The sequence below is a fragment of the Podarcis vaucheri genome (genome assembly GCF_965113315.1).
Source record: "Podarcis vaucheri genome assembly, chromosome: 10".
In the NCBI taxonomy this organism is placed as follows: domain Eukaryota; kingdom Metazoa; phylum Chordata; class Lepidosauria; order Squamata; family Lacertidae; genus Podarcis; species Podarcis vaucheri.
In genome coordinates, this window is record NC_138748.1 from 63887438 (window position 1) to 63910156 (window position 22719).

The following is a 22719-nucleotide window of genomic DNA, read 5'->3' on the forward strand; positions in this document are numbered from 1 at the left end:
GGGTTTGACGTGGTTGTAATCCAAAATGGTTGTAATCCAAAACAGTTGCAAACCAAGGTACCACTGTAGCTTGGAGTACCTGCTACTCTGAATGACCTCAGGCATCGACCTTCCTCTCCATGTTAACCCAACCCTCCCTACATGGTTGTGTGTATGAGCCCATGCCTTGCTCATTACTGGTCCCAGTGTAGTGTGTGACGGCCCCAATGCTCACTCATTGTGGTCCAGAAAGGTGACTCATCTACCCTAAATTGCAGATTTGAGGATTAAACCTGGGACCTTCTGTATTAAAAGCATTTGCCCTCCTGCTGAGCTCTGGTCCATCCTCAGCAACAACCAAACTTATTCTTAAACCATAATAAAAGGTGCATTTGGGTTGCACTCAGCTGAAACACCCAGTGGGAATGTTAAGGCCTTTCACTCAGCTTGGTGAAATTCTTCAGATCACACCTTCCTTTGTATTCTCAGGTGGAATTGCTTGCTCACTTTCATCCAGAACTTTTAAATAATGGCATATCAGCCGAGCACAGTCAAATACAATTCCTGCCTCTCGCTGGTGTGACTGCGCGCCACAAATGCACGGCCCTTGAGGAAATGGATATTTCATCAAACACCTTTGTCGCTGTGAAGCTAAGTTGCTCCCTGGAAGACGTTTCATCACTTTGGTTTTAATAAAATCTCAGGACTAAACACATGACGCCGCGCAATATTCCAGCAACACCTTGACTCTGAGGGATTGTCAGGATTTGGCAACAAAACAATTCAGTGGTCCTCTAGAGGACATCGGCTTGCGTGATGGGCAAGAACAGAACCCGAAGTTGCTCTTAGTCATTCAGATCACTCACAGGTAAGAGAAAGGAAGAAGGGTTGTTGAGCCTCACAATTCCGTCTGGGAACAGAGACAAAAGATTTATATTAAGAATAAATGAGGAGAATTGGCAGCCGGTGCCCATGGAACAGAGAGGGCAGGGGACAGTTGGGACCAATAAGAGGTGAGACCAATGGCTGGTTGTAAGTTAGGAGGTAGCATGGTTGGGGCTGGCTGAGAGAAGATAGAGGCTGGAGGCGCAGTGTCCCATTTGCCGCAATGGGCCATTCTCCACAGATGAGGGGCTATTGTTGTCAAGATTCATCTATTTCTGGTGGGGTGTTTTGGCCATTCTCCCATGGCACCATGGTGCTTGCATTGTTCTGGCTCCACCTATGGTCATTGGTTCTGGCTTCACCTATTGTCATTGGGTCTGGCTCCACCTACTGTTGACCTCCTTGCCTTCAACTCTACCAATCCCAATGGATGCCATCCTCCACTGGGTGGAGTTCATGGCACACACATTATTTCCCCCTAAAATAAAAATCCCTGTGGAAATCTCCATATGTAAGTTACCATTGACAATGGGTGTAGGGATTTCCCCTGGGATCTTGGCCTGCCACAGGGCTGAGCTTGATTGGAATCAGGGAAAGGAGCTGTGTCTGCTTTTTTGAAACTAAAAGTTACGTTTAAAGGACACACCACATCTAACATGGTCCTCATTCTTCTGCTTCCCAAGCCTTCTGCTGGCATTTTACAAGGAACTTAATCCCTTTTTTATCATAAAGTGGGGAGGCAGTTCCGATCTGCTCTGCTCCAGCAGAAATGACAGAGACCAATCAGTTCGTAAGATGCACTGACAAATTGTTTGTGCCACACATCTTTCTTCTCCCGGAAGGGAAAACACATATGGATTCTCTTTTCTTCCTTCCTCATGCTTCTCGATAGCCCATCTCCGAGTTACAACAGGGACAACAATGCAAGATTGATTGCCGGCAGATTTAATGCCATTCTTAATGACATCTTGTGAAGATTAGGAAGTTGTTGGAATCAGATATCAGTAAAGACCTGGGATTGCTTTGTGGAGCTGGTCTGAATTAATTAATGGGTAGCTTTCCTTTGATATTGCTTTGATATTCGGCTTGATGCCAGTTAAATCTCAAATACAAAGGAAACTTCACTTTGTTTATGCCTTCTTAGGATTTTGTTTTTAGCCTGGAGTTTTCTGTCTAGTGGTCTTTGCCCTTTCTCTTTTTAACTCTGTCTATCCTGTGCATTTACAAGATGTTTAAAAGCAGAGCAATGTAGCAACATTTTCTTTTTTTAATGACTGCCCTGTTCACAATCATCACAAGCTAGATTCCTTGAGGCCACCTCGCCAACAACTCACAATAAGTTAGGGCACTTCCTGGCTCTTGCTATTTTCAGGTGAGATTTCAGGCAGGATTCAAGACCTATAAATTCAAATTGATTTGAAGCTCTTGTGCAACAAAGAAGCATTCCCCACCCCCTCAAAAAGCACCAGTCTTTTTTTGGTAATGAAAGTGACAGAGACATGTACTGGAAAATGTGAGATAACATTTGCTTGTGCGACGTCATCTAACCAATCAGGATGAATGCTAAAAATACCGGTCATCTGGAAGTAAGAATGGATGAAACTGTAAATTTCGGTTTCTCTACGTTTCTCATTTTTTCCAATCTAAAGTTCAGCTCTCCATATTTCCACATTTTGTGATACTTTTTTTCTTTCTAAAAAAGAAGTCCTCGTAAACATTCATCAGCATTTAAGTTTCCTTTTTCCTAATATACACGTTCGTAACAAAATGTTGCCTAATAAACACATTTTTGCAAAACTGCTTTTGCCTAATGCAATGCATTGCTGTATGTTCACTTGGTAGAGTATAAGACTCTTAACAAGGGTCATGGGTTCAAGTCCCAGGTTGAGTGAAAGATTCCTGCATTGCAGGGGGTTGGACTAAATGACCCTTGTGACCCCTTCCAACTCTACAATCCTCTGATTCTACTACATTTATGCACACTTTGCTTTAACACATGTGTGAGGAATCTCTGGCCTGTGGGCCAAACGTGGCACACCAGACATCTCTGTTTGGCCTGTGAGGCTGTTTTGGAGAAGCCATCACCCACCCATCAAACACACTCCCAACTCCCCATCAGGAATTAAGCAGGTGAAGTGGAGGGGGAGCAGTTTCCATTCAATGGCTCTCTGAAATTTAAAAGAGCTGTGTGGGTTGGCCCGCAAAACCCTTTAGAAGCTGATTTGTGCGTCTTCTTTAAAGTTCTGAAAGGGGAGGTATATGAAGCAGAATAGGGAGGGATGCGGGTGGTGCTGTGGTCTAAACCAGTGTTCCCTAACCTTGGGCCTCCAGCTGTTTTTGGACTACAATTCCCATCATCCTTGACCACTGGTCTTGCTAGCGAGGGATGATGGGAGTTGTAGTCCAAAAATAGCTGGAGGCCCAAGGTTGGGGAACACTGGTCTAAACCACTGAGCCTAGGGCTTGCCGATTGGAAGGTCAGCGGTTCGAATCCCTGCAACGGGGTGAGTTCCTGTTGCTCTGTCCCTGCTCCTGCCAACCTAGCAGTTCGAAAGCACGTCAAAGTGCAAGTAGATAAATAGGTACCACTCCGGCAGGAAGGTAAATGGCGTTTCCATGCGCTGCTCTGGTTTCTCCAGAAGCGGCTTAGTCATGCTGGCCACATGACCCAGAAAAACTGTCTGTGGACAAATGCTGGCTCCCTCGGCCAGTAAAGCGAAATGAGCGCCGCAACCCCAGAGTCATTCACAACTGGACTTGACTGTCAGGGGTCCTTTACCTTTAGGGAGGGAGAAGTGTTTACTTCACCATCACAAGGCACAAAGCTACTCCCAAAGGGATTTCAAACACTGTGCTTTGAAGTCCCAGCAACTGGGGCTCTAAAGCGCAGCAACCCCTGACACCGCTATAGTTGGCCCCACCCACCTGCCAATGAGTCAGGAGAAAATGATTTGACCCACCAGCCAGAAAAGGGTTCCCACCCCTGCCCCAGTATAGACATTTTTGTCCCTTTTTTTTTGGCACAGGAACACCGTTAAAAAATGTGAAGTGTAAATTTTGAAGGATGGCTGTGCTTCGTTTTGCCAATTGATTAGGAAAGTGCAGAATATGTTTACAGTGGACGTTTGGGTTGCGAACGTGATCCGTGCGGGAGGCACGTTCGCAACCCGCAGCGCTCGCAACCTGCAGTGCCACATCTGCACATGCGCGGGTTGCGGTTTGGTCTTCTGCACATGCACAAAGCGTGATTTAATGCTTCTGCCCATGCATGACAGCCAAAACCCAGAAGTAACCAGTTCTGGTACTTCCGGGTTTCAGTGGGTCCGTAACCCGAAAAAATGCAACCTGAAGCATCTGTAACCCGAGGTATGACTGTACCTTTAAATGCCAGCTGAATCAAATTTCTCCCACATCCCTTTCTGGAAACAGTCTCACAGCTTTAAATGCAAACAGACTCCCTATACAATGTATGTACATCCCCAATAAACTGCTTGCCATCCCATTATCAAACTTTCTTCGGGGACATAGAATCATAGAGTTGGAAGGGAACCTTTTGCCCATCGTGCGAATCAAAACCTGGAGATTAAGTGTCTCATGCTCTACCAACTGAGCTATCCCAGGAACGAGCGATAGACGCTTACCATTTCTTTAAAAGAAAACCTTAAGACTCTTTGGTTTCCATCAAGAACACACAAGACACGTTGCAGTTCTCTATGACCTGCAAGTGCCCACGCCCAATAGGGGTCAAATGTGGCTTGCTGCAATCAAAGAAGCACAATTTTGCACCGGTTTTTAGGAGTCTGAGCTGAGGCACACATCCTCGACAAGGAAGCTGAATTTAATTACCCCCAAATAGAATTTAAAGCAGGAGTTTGGGATTAACACCTCTGCCCTTTCAGAAAGCACCAGGGGATCTTAAACAACTACTAACAAATGAACGCGAACAAGACTCTATTTCTCATCCAGCATATGGCACCTCCGGCAGCACAGCACTCCTTCAACACCATGCTGCGGCGCTGGTTCATTGCCGATGCACATGGCAGCATGCCAGCTCCCGACTTGCTCACGCTACAGCTGGCAGCAACCTGGCTTGCCCTCGGAAGCCTCCTGTCCAAGTAGCAATTAGACTTTGCTACCGCAGGCCCGAGAATTATTCAGCCTAAAGCAGCAAAGCTACAGACCACTTAGAACAGACTTTCAGGAGGAGAAAGGGTAGAGGTGGAGGCGGTGATGAAACAATCTGCACCAAACAGCCAGGGCCGGCCCTGCTATTAGGCAAGATTGACGTGTGACCTCCTCCAGTGGCAGATGCTGAGGAGCAATGGCAGCACCTCCCTGGCTGTTCCTCCTGAGCTTCCTGGCTGTGATCCCTTCTGTTGGGAAGACCGAGCTGTGTGCGCACCATGCAGCCTGCCCAGTGGCGTAGCGTGGGGGGTGCAGGGAGGGCCGGCCGCACCGGGTGCAACATCTGGGGGTTAGGGTTAGGGGGCGCAAATCCATGGGTTAGGGGGCGCAAATTACTTGCCTTGCCCCGGGTGCTGACAGCCCACGCTACGCCACTGAGCCTGCCCTAAATGGCCTGCTGCCGTCAGGTGTGGCAGAGGGTGCTATCCTATGACCAGTATTGAAGTAAGATTAATCTGCTAGTCCAGTTGGCTCCTGCCCGTGGGCCCCTACCTTGTCCTTCATCTCGGGCAGCAAAATACCATGAGCTGGAATTGTAAACATCACTTTCCCATTGTGTAGCTGCTTAATGACACGGCAGTCTCCTTGACCTTAGAAGTGGCCACTTGATGGTAGCCCAAGTCATCCTTGGCAATGCTAGAGTGGAGACATGCATTATATCAGGGTAGCCAATCTGACACGCTCCAGAGGTTGTTGGGCTACAACTTCCATCATCCCTGGCCATTGGCCACGCTGGCTGGGGCTGATGGGGACTTTAGTCCAACAATGTCTGGAGTGCACCATGTTGACTACATCGGTTATACAGGGTGAAGGTTCCCCAAGCTGCTTTTGTCACATATTGTGTGTGTGTGTATCTGTGCTTGTGTGAATGCAGACCATGAGCAGGAGAGAATCAGCAAGCAGGAGAAATCCCCCTCCTGTAGATTCTGTCCTGCAGTGCCTTGTTGGCCGCCATTTTGTCTGCGTTTGCCCTAGGCAGGTTGTAATCCCTGCTAGGAAGGGAAATGACTTGGGAGGAGATATTGTGGGGATAACTGAAGCTTGCCTCCACCAAGTTGGTGTCCACATGTTTTCGACAGTTTGTTAGACAGCTGTGCCGGATGAGGCTGATGGGAGTTGTAGTCCAAAACGCGCCAGGTTGCTGAATTTACATTTATCTACACGCCCATCTGCTGCTCCAGCATTAGCAGTGCCTGGTAATCATGTTTGGATGTTTACCGAGATAACATGCTCTTCTGCCCTGACTTTCCTCAGCTATTTACAGAAATAGATGCCAGATATGTAACTGGAATAGAGATGATAAACTCCGGAAAGGTCTAGACTTTGAGGCTTCTGTAGGTCAGGGTCCTGTGGAAGCATTTAAGATCCCTCAGAATCCTTATTAGATAAGGACTGAAGTGGATGGGCAGGGGGTTATGGGAGTTGGGTGCTATTTCAGACCTCCTAAATGCTGGTTTGGACTTCTGACATGTGAGTAAATAGCCGAGTCCGAACTATTTCTAAACTGAATTCTGAGAACTTGATGATGAATTGCGTCTGCTGATAACCCTCCCCTACAGCTCAGCCAGTTCTGGGTCAAGCAGCATCTCCTGGCATTGAAATCAGATATTTTGTCTTATGCTGGTGTAGAGGGAGGTCAGGGATGCAGTGTAAGCAAGGTCGCTGGATCAAAACCCTAACAATAAAATATTCTTTCTCCCTCCACATCCCCGTGTCTCGCATCGAGACCTTGCAGTTCGGAAGCATCAGTTTATGTGGCATATAAACACACTTGTAAAAGATTTTTATGAGATGTTTATGGTTCCCAGCTGCTATCACCACCCTTCATGCCTCTCATCATTAAATCCTTCTCCAAAACGGCATTGGCAGCCCAATATAGGTTTTTTTTTCTCCACACCCTAATTTGCGGCCAGCATCATTAAAGGAGGTTAATGCCGGCCGTGAGCGGTTCCCGTTTGCCGCCTCCATTTCTGAGGCCTGCAACGTTGTTTACCATTTGCCTTCCTAATCTCATTGATGTTGCAAAGGCGTCCGAGGCAGCGTCAGGGGTGGCTGTCTCACAAACACCCGCTCATTAGCCAGGCCAGTTTTAATAGCATGTGTCGTGATGCTAATGAGGCTGCTGGAAAAGTTCTGTACTTTCCACTTTCGGGTGTCAGTGAAGTGGCTGATACCAGCCCAGTGGGCAGAGATGCGTTTAAGGACCTTCACCCATCGCCGGCTCGCTTTGGCTAAGCGCCACCACAGACCAAGGCCGGGCTTTTAAACTGTAATGGCCTGGGACTCGGAACCAGAGGAGCCTCAGTCTGCACCAGATCCTTTGCCTCAGGCATCATCTGAACCAAGTCTGGGGCCTGATCCTGAAGAGTCCCAGTCTGCACAGGTTCCCCTGCAACAAACACCAGCTGGGCCGAGTCAGGGGCCTGAGCCTGCCCTGGCTCCAGATGCGGGGATTACCTCGTTGCCTTCAGCTGGGCCATCACTTACAGCTGCTCCACTACTGGTTGGGTCAGGGGAGACTGAGGCGGCCTCTGGGTCTAGTAACCCACTGACATCTCCCGAGCTGCAGAGACTAAGGTCTGAGAGAAGGAGAGACCTGAGTACTCGCAGGAGGAGTGCTTACCTTCAGGAGAAACAGGGAGGTGAGTCGCTGGGAGATCAGGACTGGCCGTTACCCCGACAAAGATCAAAGGCTGTCGGACCCTATCCCAGGTTGTGGGAGCAACATTGCTGTATGACAGACCCTGCCTGAGATCTTGTACCTGTCCTTGCCTGGTTTCCTGCCTCATGTCCTGCCTTGACCCTGTTGGACTGACTCCTAGTGGAACCTATGGATTCTGGACTGGACCTGGTTACCCCCGGGCCCAGCCCATAAACATCCCAGACCCTCTTTGTATGCTTTCAGGACCTCCTTGTGGGAGGCATCTGGATACTACCATTGGATCAGACAGATACTTAGTCCAACCCCGCAAGGCTCTCCCCACACCTGCTGGACCTGTGGCTTCTATTGGATCTCCAGACCAGGACCTGCCTGCAGCTGGGCAAGAAGAGCAGGGACCAGAACCTTGGGCAGGCAGGCAGAACTGGAAACACCTACTGTCCCAGTGAGATGAGCACCTGTTACCGGGGCAGCTCTTTAAAGCCTGCCTGCCCTGAAGGCGGGGCAACACCAAATGGTTTTGTCTCTTTGGGGGTGGCACTTTGGGGGTGGAACAAGGGCATGGGCCGGCCTTCTCATGCTAAAATCATGGTTATAGTGGGGATGGGGTTTTTAATTGGGTGGGTGCTGTTTATTTGGGGTGGATGGGGTTGTTCTAAATTGGTCGTGTTGTATGTTGTCTTTGTATTTGTTTTATAAGGCTGATATTGCACAGCTTTTTAAATGTGTTTGTGGGACGGGGTTTATTGTTTTGTTGGTTTGGCTTTAACTATTTCCTTGTGTTTTTATTCTGTGAACTGTCCAGTGTGGTGTAGTGGTTAAGAGCGGTAGTCACGTAATCTGGGGAACCGGGTTTGCGTCTCCGCTCCTCCACCTGCAGCTGCTGGGTGACCTTGGGCCAGTCACACTTCTGTGAAGTCTCTCAGCCCCACTCACCTCACAGAGTGTTTGTTGTGGGGGAGGAAGGGAAAGGAGATTGTTAGCCGCTTTGAGACTCCTGAAGGGGAGTGAAAGGCGGGATATCAAATCCAAACTCTTCTTCTTCTTCTTCTTCCTGAGATCTTGTGATGAAGGGCAGTACAGTGGTACCTCTGGTTACAGACGCTTCAGGTTACAGACTCCACTAACCCGGAAGTAGTTCTTGGGTTAAGAACTTTGCTTCAGGATAAGAACAGAAATTGCGCGGCAGCGGCAGCAGGAGGCCCCATTAGCTAAAGTGGTACCTCAGGTTAAGAACAGTTTCAGGTTAAGAATGGACCTCCGGAATGAATTGTGTTCATAAGCAGAGGTACCACTGTATATAAATCTTGATGATGATGATGATGGTGGTAAGTGCCATTTTCCTAGAAAAAGAGGTGCCGGAACTCAACATGAACTAGAGCCAGGGCTTTTTCGGCTGCGGCTCCAACCTGGTGGAACGCTCTGTCACAAGAGACAAGGGCCCTGTGGGACTTGACATCTTTCCGCAGGGCCTGCAAGACAGAGCTGTTCCATCAGGCCTTTGGTCAGGGCACAGCCTGACTCCCTCCTTTGGCAATCTTTACAATACTTTAGTTTATGGTTGCCATCAATTTTGATTTTAATTAATTCTTATGATGTTTTTATAATGTTGCACTATTTTAGTGTTGTTAGCCGCCCTGAGCCCGGCTTCGGCTGGGGAGGGCGGGATATAAATAAAATTTATTATTATTATTATTATTATTATGAACACTTTCCTTGTTCTCTTATAACGGCAATGGCACCCACCTGAGAGGTGCCAGAACTGAGTTCCAGTGAGTTCCAGCTGGGGGGAAAACAACCTGGTGATGGTGATGATGTCCAGGGCTGTCTGAGCCTTGAATTGTGAACTTTCCAGTCTGTGAGTTGGATGTGGCAAACCTCGAAAGGAGACTGGCCATACTCCTTGCACCAATTGGTCAGAGCAGGTCAACTAATACTCCCTGGCCTCTGTAAAGGCCTCTCGGGCAGGCTTGTTGACTGCTGCATAGCCATTGCTCGCCTTGTCTTTGACTGCACAGGAGCCAGATCAGATGGGTGGACACTGTATCATTTCCCAGGTGGATGAGCTACCCTAGAAGGGCACGACATGTCCCTCCCCAAGGTACTGCCTTCTCCTAACACCCCCCAACACCCAGGGCATACCCCGTCAACATCAGAGGCCACGCAGACCACCTGAGGGTTTCCACTTTGCACCCACGTCCCCCCGGTTGACCACAAAACGAGTCACGGATATTAGCTTGTTTCTCGATAAGCTGCGGGCTTTCAGTTTATGGCGAAGCAATCTCAGCCACACGCCTGGATAATCTGCAATAACCGGGAACAACCAGACTGTAACACACTGTCTTCTAAAATTTTTAAATAGATGTTAATAAGCTCTCGCATTCTGATTAAGGGCCTCCACGAAACAGCTCAGGGAGATGTTGTGGGCAGCGTGTTAGACTTGGCCTGGCCCTTGTCACGTGATATGGATGCTTTTTTTGAACCTCAAGATTATATTTGCTTGAAACTGTTTTTAATGTTGTGTTTTAAAATTGCTGTGACCCGTCCTGAGACCGTGGGGATGAAGGGGAAGTAAAAAATAATAATCAAATTTATTATTGTTATTGTTATTAAATCAGTTTGCAGCTGTGATGTTCAGAGCCACTCCAGGCAAGCAGAAGGCATGGCCAGGGTTCAAGGACACATTCCAGTGAGGCAAAATGCTTTGGGTACAAGTCAGGGCCAGGGATGGGTGCAGCCCATGGAGAGGTCAAAGGGCAAGATAGAGAATCCTAGAGGCCCACACTTGGCCATTGGGACTGAGGCTCCATACTCCTGTGTTATGCAGAAGTGCTAAGCCCTTTAATGTCACAACCCATCTTTTCAATGCTGGCTACGTCCTTGGCTTTCAGATTGCCCCTTGCCGAGATCATTTTGGTTTGCAGTGAGCATATGGAGAAGTGACAGCTGTCTGTCCCCGGGGAACTCATCCTTTCATTCAGTAGGCCAGTGAGCATAATTTCAGGTCCAGTTTCAGAGTAACCTTTGAGAGATGTCATTTATGGTATTCGGAGAACGAACATGCCCGTAAAATAGGTGTGTTTTTCGTCGCATTCACACTGCGTGTTTTAGGCTGGATGGTTTTGGAAGGGAATTTGTGAAATGGCATCTCCTGGGTGACCTTGGGCCAGGCACAAGCTCTCAGCTAACCTACTATGTTTTGGGGAGTGAGGAAGTCAGCTCTGCTGTTCGACTCTGCTATTATTTTTGGGACTGGACAATGTTTAGCTTGGTAAAGCTACGTTTGATGAAGAAGCTTTCAGAAAACCAAAGAATTTCAATTTTACCTTCTGAAAAATCTCAAGTAATGCTAGCTAAACAAACAAATATCAGTAAGTAATATTACTGCAAGTACTTGGCAGTCATTTTTAAAAATTATTTCTGTTATTTACACACATTTTACCTACCAAGCAAAACTAAATTATATTTAATCTTTTGAATTCCCAAGTCAAGTTACAACTTTTTAGCACCTTCTCATTTGGGGATTTGAAAGTTGCAAATTTCAAAACGCCTTACTGGCCCATGGACATTTGTCCCAAAGACTTGCCTTGACAGCAGCATAGGTTGGGATGATAAAATAAGATGAGTTACTTTAGGGTGTCTTGATCTTTGCAGAACACAGATTGGGAACATGAAGCCCAGGGGCCAAATCTGTCCCTTCTGGCTTCCCTAATGGGTCCTGGGGGTTTTGCCCTCGCCATACCCCTCACTGGCCCTGCTCTGCATGGCACAAGCATGGTGCATGCCGTGAGTGCATGACATCAGCATGTCATGTGGAGTGCTGACATCATGTCACACAGCACTGGCCCTCTCAATCACAGAGGCAAGGCTGTGTGCTTGTCTCTAACCCTGGGGCAAATGGGATAACTGTGTTGCCCTCACATCCTAACCAGCAATCTGGGAGTCTGCTGAAATAAGCAATCAGTTGTGTGTCACCGGCAGTTCACTCTATCATCAAAAGTCAGCCACCAATGGTATCCCGGGGATCATGTAAATCAGCCTTAATTTCCCCTTTGATGCAAGGAAAGAAAGATCAAGGCTTTAGAATTTGGCTCTCTTTTTCTTCTTTAAAGTTTTGTCAGCCGGTTCCCTCAGTTAACATCTGGACAACCCGCAAAGGTGATGAATTCCTTTAATATCTCTTCATGAATCAGCCGCTCCAAGCTCAACTATTTTTGCTGAATTCTCCCTCCAGGAGGGTTAAAAACTCACACACAAAAAACTTCCTTGTACCAAGCACAGTATTCTGGGGGCCATATTCACCAATGCCCCATTACAGGAGGGCTGTAAAAATGATATAGGAGGATGTGTTTTTATAAGGCAGACAATCATAACACAATGCTAGCATGAGCAAGGAGGATGCAATGACCAAGAAGACAGAAGCTGCAAAGAGAAGATAACTGTACAGGCAAAGTCTGCTCAGAAATAGAATTTGAAGTAAAGGACTGAACATGGTTGCAGCCAGCCTGGAGCTGGGAACCTGTTTAGCACCAAAAGAACCCGGCGCAAGAGACTCATAGAAATGCAGTTATTATTCACTACTTCACGTGAATGTGGTAGATACACTGACATCCTAAACAGCTTGGGACCCAAGGACCTGAGAGTGCTTTCTCTGGTACTGCCCTATCCAACTATTAAGATCTGATGGGAGTGACCTGCTTGTTATTCTGGCCTTAGCTTCTGACGACAGGGCATTCTTGGTGGTGGCTCCCCAGTTATGGAACTCCTTCCCAAACAGCATGTGGTTGTCCCTCACAATGACCTTACAAGAACCTTTTTGTTTACTCAGGCCTTTGGAATATAACCAGCCTGTCCGGCGACACCGGTGCTTTGTATATTGTTATGATGATGTCAACATTACTTTAAAAAAACATGGTTGTGCTGTACCTTTAGCTGCTTATACACCCATTGGGAGGAAGGGCGAAATGTAAGTATGAGAGAACAAATCCATAAATATCAATTCTACTATGAAGGGTAGCCCTCCTGCAATAGCAAGGGGATATTATTTGGACTTCATCAAGTCTTGCAATTTCCCCAAAGGAGATAGATGTCTATCAACTTGCTCCTCTTCCCCCATTGCTAGAGTCTTTATTCAGCCATTGACTGCCTTGCTCCTCAGCTATCATTGATACATAGAAAAGCTGAATTTCTATGTATCTACTCACAGCACCTTGCTAAAAAGAGTAAAATAACTGGTACATGAAACTGAAGTCGTATGTGTAATTTTGATATGATGGATCAAAGATCTGTGTTATGTGTGTGTTGCTAATTTTGTACAACTCTCCTATTTTCCAATTCCACAGATGTCAAAAAGCAGGTGTTGCATTGGGCACTACTGCCATGAGGCTTGAGTTGGCTGTGCAATGTCAAAATACCTTTGCCATTTTGGGGTGCATGTTTTCCATTTGTGGGTGTCCATCCCTGTTCCTTCATCTTGCTAACCAGAGTCTAGTATCTGCACTGCTGTGTGTATAACATATATAAGGTTTCCAATGGACGTTGAATAATTTTGCTCTGCCCCATGTTTCCCATTTACATGCCATCCATTTACAGCCCATAACTTTCTCCCAAAGAATCCCGGGAACTCTAGTTTGCGCTGGGAACTGTAGCTCTGGGAGAGATAAACTACAGCGTCCCAAAATTCTCCGGGGAATCTATTTTGCATTAAATGGATTGTGTTCATGCATCCACAGACTATTCTGAACAGATGCTTCCCTGAAATCAATTGCTATCCTAAGCCATTGTAAAATCCATTTAAAAGAAAGAAAAGAAAAGAAAACAAACCACCAGTATTTTCTTTTGTTAACAAAATTGGTGCTTCTCTATGTGTGTTAGAGGGGGGAGGGCGGTTACAGGTTTACAGGAAGGAGATTAAAATACAACCACCATGCTCAGAGATGACATCTGGCAGAAAGCAACTATTAATATTTTACAAGACATTAAGTTTCTGCCTGCTCCTTTTTTGCCGTTAAAGTTTTAAGAGTGTTCTGAACACTATATTTCTCAGTTATTACACCCTTAATTAAGCAGACACACATAAGGAATCCTGTAATGAAAATGGCTGTAGAAGAACCATCAGGCATCTTCAGCTGAGAGTAGATAGAGGACCCCAAATCAGAGCAAGGAATCACCGGAGTTAGTCTGCCAGAGGACGACTCAGTGCTAAAAGAATGTGGAATTTAACTGAGGATTAAACGTGGTTATTGGCACTATAAGCCCATAAAGCTAGGGCACTAACAGCCATTATCATGTTACATTTACTTAACATTAACCGCCCCAATGAATCCCAACGGAGCTTTTGAAAGCCAGTCAATCTGATAGGAAATAAAAAAGGTGCCGTATTATCCAAGATATTGTCTTGCATATTGTATCCAAGGCAATATCCAATATATCTTATTCTACTGGACCAATTTACGTAAATGGAACTTTGAACTTCCAAGCATTGCAGTTTTTTTGGGAGCCCAGAGAATTGGCTGAAAACATTGAATCTCAAAAGGGCTGGTGAAGGACAAGGGATTGGATCAGTGCTTGGAAAAGTGACCACTGAGCCTAAGCTTTCTTTTGTTGATTTATTTATATTTATTCCAGGTATTGAAATGCCACTAAATATTCAAAATCTCCAAGCAGCGTACATCAATTTATTTAATGAAAATATATATGCAAAGAACCAAATTCACCATGACTATTTCTTAATCTTGATGGATAAGGATGATTTGTTCTTATTACAAATCAATCAATCAATAAAATAATATATTTATTGCTTATTATATGAATAAGTACTGAATAATAATAATCTTATTTTCTGCACTTGCTTTAAAAACCTCAAACCCAGTGGCCCCCTCTCCAAGCACTAATCCAACTGTACCCTCTCAGTTTCACAATTTCTTAGATTATTATAAATCACTTTGGGATGTGTCATGGGAAGTGATTCGTAAATGAAAATAAGTATAATGATAATAATGCCAGCAATAATATTCACTTTTGCCCCAAAACTCTGCAGTGCTTGAAGGTTCAATGTTCCATTAACGTAAGTTGGTCCAGTAAAATAAAATACCAGATTTTAACAAAAATAAAACTATAACAACAGCAACTTGATTTCATCTGATTGCTGCCTAGGCTATAAAATAGAGTAAAAAATAGAGAGAGATGTGTGTGTGTGTGGGGGGGAGAGATAGAAATAAGCAAACAAATACTTCTAAATTAACCAGCCTCCTAAGACCTGATTCAAACGTTCCCATGTGGCCACTGAGTTGTTCATTGTCCATTGCCCATCAGGTGCCAGGACGGGAGCGTGAGGCTTGGGTTCAGAGCACTCACCCCTTCAGAACAAGGGGGCACACCGGTACGGCGTCCCAGTTGTCCGTTAGCAACATCTATCATCCTGACCCCTAGGACAGGGGTTGGCAAGGTTTACCTCACCCGGGCCGGTTCACTCTGGGGGAGATCCCTCTGTGGGCCAGATCGCCCCCCCCCCCCGATTTCCTGCATCTATAGATGCAATTTCCGGTGTCTGCGCAGATACGATTTCCGGTGCCACAGAAGCGAGTCCCCATTCCGTGCTGCGCCACTTTAGCACAGCACGCGGGGACTTGCTGAGCAGGTGACTCAGTTAGGGGCGGCTTGGGGGCTGGTTAAACCACCCTCGTGGGCCATGGGCCTTGGGTTACCGACCCCTGATCTAGGACCGATCATTCCAACTGCATACTGAAATAATAATAATAAATAATAATAATAATTATTTATTTATACCCCGCCCATCTGGCTGGGTTTCCCCAGCCACTCTGGGCGGCTTCCAATTAAACACTAAAATACAATAACCTATTAAACATTAAAAGCTTCCCTAAACAGGGCTGCCTTCAGATGTCTTCTAAAAATCAGATAGATGTTTATTTCCTTGACCCTCTGCCTGGTTGCCTGTAACTTGGCTTCTCGCAGCGAGGGAACCGCCAGAAGGCCCTTGGCGCTGGATCTCAGTGTCCAGGTAGAACGATGGGGGTGGAGACGCTCCTTCAGGTATACTGGGCCGAGGCCATTGAGGGCTTTAAAGGTCAACACCAACACTTTGAATCATGCTCGGAAACGTACTGGGAACCAGTGTAGTTCTTTCAAGACCGATATGGTTGATCCAAGGTGGGCTGTTTTTGTTTAGCCACCCACAGAAACTGCTTGCATTCCAGTCTGGAGGGTCATCTGCATCCAATCTGTTGCCTTAGCCGCATGTGATACAGAGCCTTTGTGGGCCCTTTCTAGAAGTTTTGAAAGGGAAGTACAGCAAAACGCACCATTAACTTCTTATTAATTTCACAAGGCGCACATGCACACCCGAAAAGACAATTTCCTTAAAATAGTGGTGCTGCAACTTTAAATTACAGAGCTGGCTCGGTGTTTAATGAGAGATTTAGCACAGCAGGGTTTCTGTTAAATTAAGTTGTGCCTTCACATCACAGTGGGGAAACAGGTGTATATTGGTTTAGAATTATGGAAATGTTGACTAATTCCAAGGCTTGTAATCAAACAGCTAGGCACCCAAGCAATATTTTCTTCCAAGAGGTGGCATTAATCATGCATGCCTAGCAATGTTGTCTTCATGTCCACCAAAAAAAAAAGCACTGAAACTCAAAAGGAACAAACAAGGTGCCAATGCGTTTGTGTTGAGGAGCGGGGCGGGCAGTTTTTCTGCTAGAGGCGCACACAAAATCAAAGCTGCAGATGCCCACGTCCTTTGAAACGGAGAATGCGGCAGAGAGAATAATACGACAAAACTAATTGGGCCAGCAAGGCCTTACTGGATTTTAACTCTCAGTCAGCCCTGAACTGGGAGGTTTTTTTCCACGAACACACAAGTTCAGCATATTCCACTAACAGTATTATTTTCCAGGGACAGTCCCAGATTTACAGAAACCGTCCTGGTTTCTTATTTGAACCCAGAACGTCCCACTTTTCCTTAGAACATCCCTATTTTCATTTTTAAAAATGTTGGAAGGTATGGTAAAGGTAAAGGGACCCCTGACCGTTAAGTCCAGCCGTGAATGACTCTGGGGTTGCGGCGCTCATCTCGCTCATCTCAAAGCGAGATGAGCGCCGCAACCCCAGAGTCATTCCACAGACAGCTTCCAGGTCATGTGGCCAGCATGACTAAGCCGCTTCTGGCGAACCAGAGCAGTGCATGGAAACGCCGTTTACCTTCCTGCCGGAGCAGTACCTATTTATCTACTTGCACTCTGACGTGCTTTCGAACTGCTAGGTTGGCAGGAGCAGAGACCGAGCAACAGGAGCTCACCCCGTCGCAGGGATTCGAACCTCCAACCTTCTGATCGGCAAGCCCAGGATGCCCCTATTTTCATCAGAGGGTATGGAGTTATGTGACTCCCCAAGCCAAGGAGATCAGTAACTATACAACCTTTAGAAGACGTCTGAAGGCAGCCCTATATAGGGAAGTTTGTTTAATGTTTGTTTTATTACTTTTTTATATACCATATTTTTTGCTCTATAAGACGCACCAGACCACAAGACGCACCTAGTTTTTGGAGGAGGAAAACAAGAAAAAAAAATCTGAATCTCAGAAGCCAGAACAGCAAGAGGGATCTCTGCGCAGTGAAAGCAACAATCCCTCTTGCTGCTCTGGCTTCTGGGATAGCCGCGCAGCCTGCGTTCACTCCATTAGACGCACACACATTTCCCCTTACTTTTCAGGAGGGAAAAAGTGAGCAAAAATTACGGTATGTTGGAAGTCGCCCAGAGTGGCTGGAGCGACCTAGCCAGGTGGGCAGGATATAAATAATACAGTTGTTGTTGTTGGATAGGACAACCCTATTTTCATCAAAGAAATGTTGGAGGGTATATACTAAGGAGTCACACACGCAGCAAAACAAGCAAAACCTAAACTCAAAACCTTCAAATTGCTGTGGGGACCAGATGTCAAAACCACTCATGGCTCATGTGCAGCTGTCGAGAAATGTGAGCCACAGAAGATTGATCTGGCTTTCTGGTGACGCTGGGAGAGAGAAAGGAACCACTTCAATTTGTACACAGAATGGGGATGCTGGCCAGTATTGACAGCACCCTTGTTTTACAATGGAAACGGGCACAGAGGGACTGATCTAAATTGCGGGTCTCGGGGGAGGGCAGGCAGGGGAGGGAAATCGATAGGATTCATTCTGCACACTCTGGTAGAGCAAACTGAACAAGTCCAATTTGGGGTGCGTGAGCCACATTTGACAGCAGGCAGTGCCTTTGGTGCTCAATCCTAAGAAGCCGACTCTTTCTCTCTGCTCCAGAATTCCAGAGATAAAAGGGAAAGGGACATGTGTTTAACAGCGCTATTTATGATCCTATCATTGATTTCACTGTCAGAGGGTGCTTCCAGACGGATGTGTTTTTGTTGTTCTTTGTGGGATTGGTGCTGTTTATGCGTGCAAGTAATTGGAATCGAAATGCCAGCCTGTATCCCTTGCTCCCAATTTAATCTGGATTTATACTTTCTGGGGGGAATCCAATAAGTAAAAACAAAAAATGCCAGCAACTCACATGTGATATCTCAATGATACATTTGCAAGTTAAGTCCCTGTCTGATAGCACCCTAAGTCTCCACAACCCCGCATAACACACATAGAAAACTGCCTTATGCCAGACCATCCAGTTCTGCATACTCTGACTGGCAACAGCTCTCCAGGGTCTCTGGCACAAGGTATTTCCCATCACCAGGCATTGAACTTCGAGGACATTCGGCATGCAAAACTTGTGCTCTAAGCCATGGTTCGCTGGTGTTCACCGCCTGCAGTATTTATTTTGTCGAAGCATAGAGTTGTAGGGTTGGAAGGGAGCCTGAGGGTCATCTAGTCTAACCCCCTGAAATGCAGGAACCTTTTGCCCAACGTGGGGCTCAAACCCGCAACCCTGAGATTCAGAGTCTCATGCTCTACCCAATGAGCAGTGCCAGCTTGTTTGCTGCGGGGCATCATGCCCTGCCCTAAGTAAATAGCATGTTCAATGCGCATTTAAAGCACATGGAATTGTGCGCACAATAAACCCAGAGCATCCACTGTCAGTGCTGGGGTGGGGAACCTGTGGCTCTGCAGATATCCTTGGACTCCCAACAAACAGCATAAGCAGTGGTCAGGGCTGATGGGAGTTGTAGTCCAAAAACTTCTGGAGTGCCACAGTCTTCTCATCAACGTTCCCAGCACCTAGGGAAGACCTTATTAATAAATCAAGTAGGCCTTTTAAGTTTGAATGCATAGTTTTAACTGATTTATAACTATTGTATTGCATCTTTGTAAAATGTGTTTCCACCCCTCAGCCCGGACACTTGAGGTCCAGCTCAGAGGGCCTTCTGGCAGTTCCCTCATTGCGAGAAGCAAATTTAGAGGGAACCAGGCAGAAGGCCTTCTCGGTGGTGGCGCCCACCATGTGGAACGCCCTCCCATCAGATGTCAAGGAAATAAACAACTATCTGACTTTTAGAAGACATCTGAAGGCAGCCCTATATCAGGAAGTTTTTAATGTTTGATGTTTTGTTGTGTTTTAATATATACTGGAAGCTGCCCAGATTGACTGGGGCAGCCTAGTCAAATGGGTTGTTTAGATAAAAATAAATAAATCCGCTGCTGGTTCGAATCTGGAGGGCAGCTACTATGCAACATTATGAAGAGTTTTCAACCATATTAACAAGCTCATGATTGGGCTGACCAATGGGCACAGTTTGCAGACATTTAGCCACCCAGATCCTTTAAGTAGCACCTTCTCCAAGCACAGTTATTTATTTCACTTCCCTCCTGCCAACCTGCTTCCAGCTCCAAAAGTGAAAGGAAGTTAATGTACTCACCCCAGGTAAGGTTTTAATATTGTGCAGTGCATTCTGTGCTTCAAGCGCAGCTTTTCTTGTATAAAACGTTACGAAACAACAACCTACAGAGAGAAATTGGAAAGCTTTCAGATATTACCGGGAATGGATTGCTCAGCTACAATAGAAAAACAGAGAGCGCGATTCAGGGCTGGGGGTGTAGAGATGAATGAGAGAAATGAATATACGAAGGCTTGGAAAGGTGACTTCTAATGAGCCAACATGAGTGGCATGAATCACAGGAACATTTTATTGTTTAAAAAGTCAGGGAGAGAAATATTAAAAACCACCCCCTTCTCACTTCACACAAGCTACCCACGAAGCACACCTACAGCTTCAGCAAACTCTTACTGCTCGGAAATCATGTTAACCAAAAGTTCAGTCACCATCGCGATGTAAACAGTGGGGTACACTTGTTTTGTGGGCTGTTGCCACATGCCTCAAGTGCAGATTGGTTTCAAAATTTTCAACAGCCAAAGGTCGGTTTCTTCCTGCCCTAAAAGCCATCGATGGATTCCTCTGGCAAGCTGAGCCACAGAAAACAAGTTCACTACATTTATCCCCAGTGAAGATCCTCACCCCTTACTGTTCTAGAAGGTGCCAAGAAGCTGAGAATTGGGACAAGTTTGCGAGCTCATCTGAAGCCTCATCTGCGATGGGGATACCCCTGGCTGAAGCCTGTGAGAACTGCTGCCAATCAATGTAGACAGTATTGAGACCAACAGTTTTTCTTCGTTTAAGACAGGGGTAGGCAACCTAAATGGGACGCGGGTGGTGCTGTGGGTTAAACCACAGAGCCTAGGGTTTGCCGATCAGAAGGTCGGCGGTTCGAATCCCTGCAACGGGGTGAGCTCCCGTTGCTCGGTCCCAGTTCCTGCCAACCTAGCAGTTCAAAAGCACAAAGTGCAAGTAGATAAATACCTTCTGGCGGGAAGGTAAACGGCATTTCCGTGCGCTGCTCTGGTTCACCAGAAGCGGCTTAGTCATGCTGGCCACATGACCCGGAAGCTGTACGCCGGCTCCCTCGGCCAATAAAGCGAGATGAGCGTCGCAACCCCAGAGTCGGTCATGACTGAACCTAATGGTCAGGGGTCCCTTTACCTTTACAGGCAACCTAAGGCCTATGGGCTGGATGTGGCCCAATCGCCTTCTTAATCCGGCCCACAGATGGTCCAGGAATCAGTGTGTTTTTACATGTGTCCTTTTATTTAAAATGCATCTCTGGGTTATTTGTGGGGCATAGGAATTCGTTCATCCCCCCCCCCAAAAAAATATAGTCCAGCCTACCACATGGTCTGAGGGACAGTGGACTGGCCCACGGCTGAAAAAGGTTGCTGACCCCTGGTTTAAGGCAATTTTCTATGTTCCTAATAGACAGTGGGATCTGCAGGGAAGAATTGATGCCCAGGGGAAGGGTTAAATGTCCCCATGTTTGCTTGAAACACATCACAGATAACCCTCAGTTTTCCTTGTAACGTGTAGTCCCATCTTATGGGTATATGGGTGGTGTTGGGGTCTAAAACACTGAGCCTCTTGCGTTGGCGGTTTGAATCCCCACGACGGGGTGAACTCCTGAAAGCATGCCATTGCAAGTAGATAAATAGGTACCGCTGCAGCAGGAATGTAAACGGCATTTCCATGTGCTCTGGTTTCCATCACGTTGCACCAGAAGTGGTTTAGTCCTGCTGGCCACATGACCTGGAAAGCTGTCTGTGGACAAACGCTGGCTCCCTTGGCCTGAAAGTGAGATGAGTGCCAAAACCACAGTCACCTTTGACTGGACTTAACCGTCCAGGGGTCCTTTACCTAGTCCCAATTTATCTCACAGCTACCTTTCCAACAGTAAGAGCTGTTCAACTCTGGAACAGACTCCCATGAGAAGTCACAGACTCTCCTCCTTTGGAGGTTTTTAAGTACAGGTTGAATGGCCAGCCGCCATGTACACTCTAGTTGAGATTCCTGAATTGCAGTGGGTTGGACTAGATGACCCTCAGGTCCCCTTCCAACACTACAATTTTATGATTCTACCTTTCCTGTGGGCCCCAACTCAGCCATTGCCCCTCCCAAGCTGGAACCGTTTTCCTCCTGCAATTTACCCAGGAAAGGTCTGCAATAAAGAAAGCAGCTACCGACTGCGTCTTCCTAATGCAAACAGCAACAGCCATGTTTCTGCCACTGTAATACACGGAAATTCATCATGGCACCCTGGAAACGTGCTGAGCGCTGGCATTGCAGTTGTGCTGAACAGGGAACGTTGTCGGGGAGCTGTCAGGAGGAAGGCCTCTAAGTAACGGATGCAAACAGACTCACCCTTAAATTTTCACAGTTGACAAGAGAGACCATTTGGCAATTATTTCAGCCCTTTAAGAATCATTATCAGCATCAGTAAAGGATCATTAAATCAGTCAAAGATTGTACCTTCTGAATGGAGGTTTGCTATCTCTCTCTCTCTCTCTCTCTGCCTCTTAAGAGCCTTCTCTTTCTCTCTCCGATATCAATCTTTCCCATTTTACACGAATGGCAAATTTATACTGATGGGTACATGTGAGAAGACTCTTGGCACCAGACTCTAAATCTTGTTTCTGAATGGTCAGATAACTACAGTCATACCTCGGGTTGAATATGCTTCATGTTGAGCGCGTTCGAGTTGTGCTCCGCAGCAACCCGGAAGTAACGGAGCACGTTACTTCTGGGTTTCACCGCTCGCGCATGCGCAGACGCTCAAAATGACATCACGCACATGCGTGGAAGCGGTAAAAAGTGGCATGCGCAGATGTGCCGTCGCTACTTATGTTTGCTTCTGGATGCGAACGGGGCTCCGGAACGGATCCCGTTCGCATCCTGAGGTACCACTGTATTTAACCAGATCCTGGGGAGTGTCAGCTTCCTACATACCTGTGTATGTATATACAGTGCTCTTTTTCTTGAAAAAAGAGGTGCTGGAACTCACCACAAACACCTCCTTTGTTCTCTTATAATGACAATGGCGCTCACCTGAGGTGCCGGAACTCCGTTTCAGCGAGTTCTGGCTGAAAAAAAGCCCTTTATATATATATATATATACACAGGCACATACCCTGTGCATGCAAACCTTTGTTTATGGTGTGCTTAAGGCAATGATAACGGGGCT

General features: G+C 46.5%; 1 protein-coding gene across 29 annotated transcripts in view; it reads right to left on the reverse strand.

Moving 5' to 3' along the window:
• Window positions 1–22719, reverse strand: part of CELF2 (CUGBP Elav-like family member 2) — a 543470-nt gene that overhangs the window by 114438 nt on the left and 406313 nt on the right. For all 29 annotated transcript variants that reach the window (XM_082238976.1, XM_082238999.1, XM_082238980.1 and 26 more), the window contains one exon: window positions 19572–19654. In XM_082238976.1, coding sequence (XP_082095102.1) covers window positions 19572–19654 — 83 coding nt within the window. The remainder of the gene's footprint in view (window positions 1–19571; window positions 19655–22719) is intronic.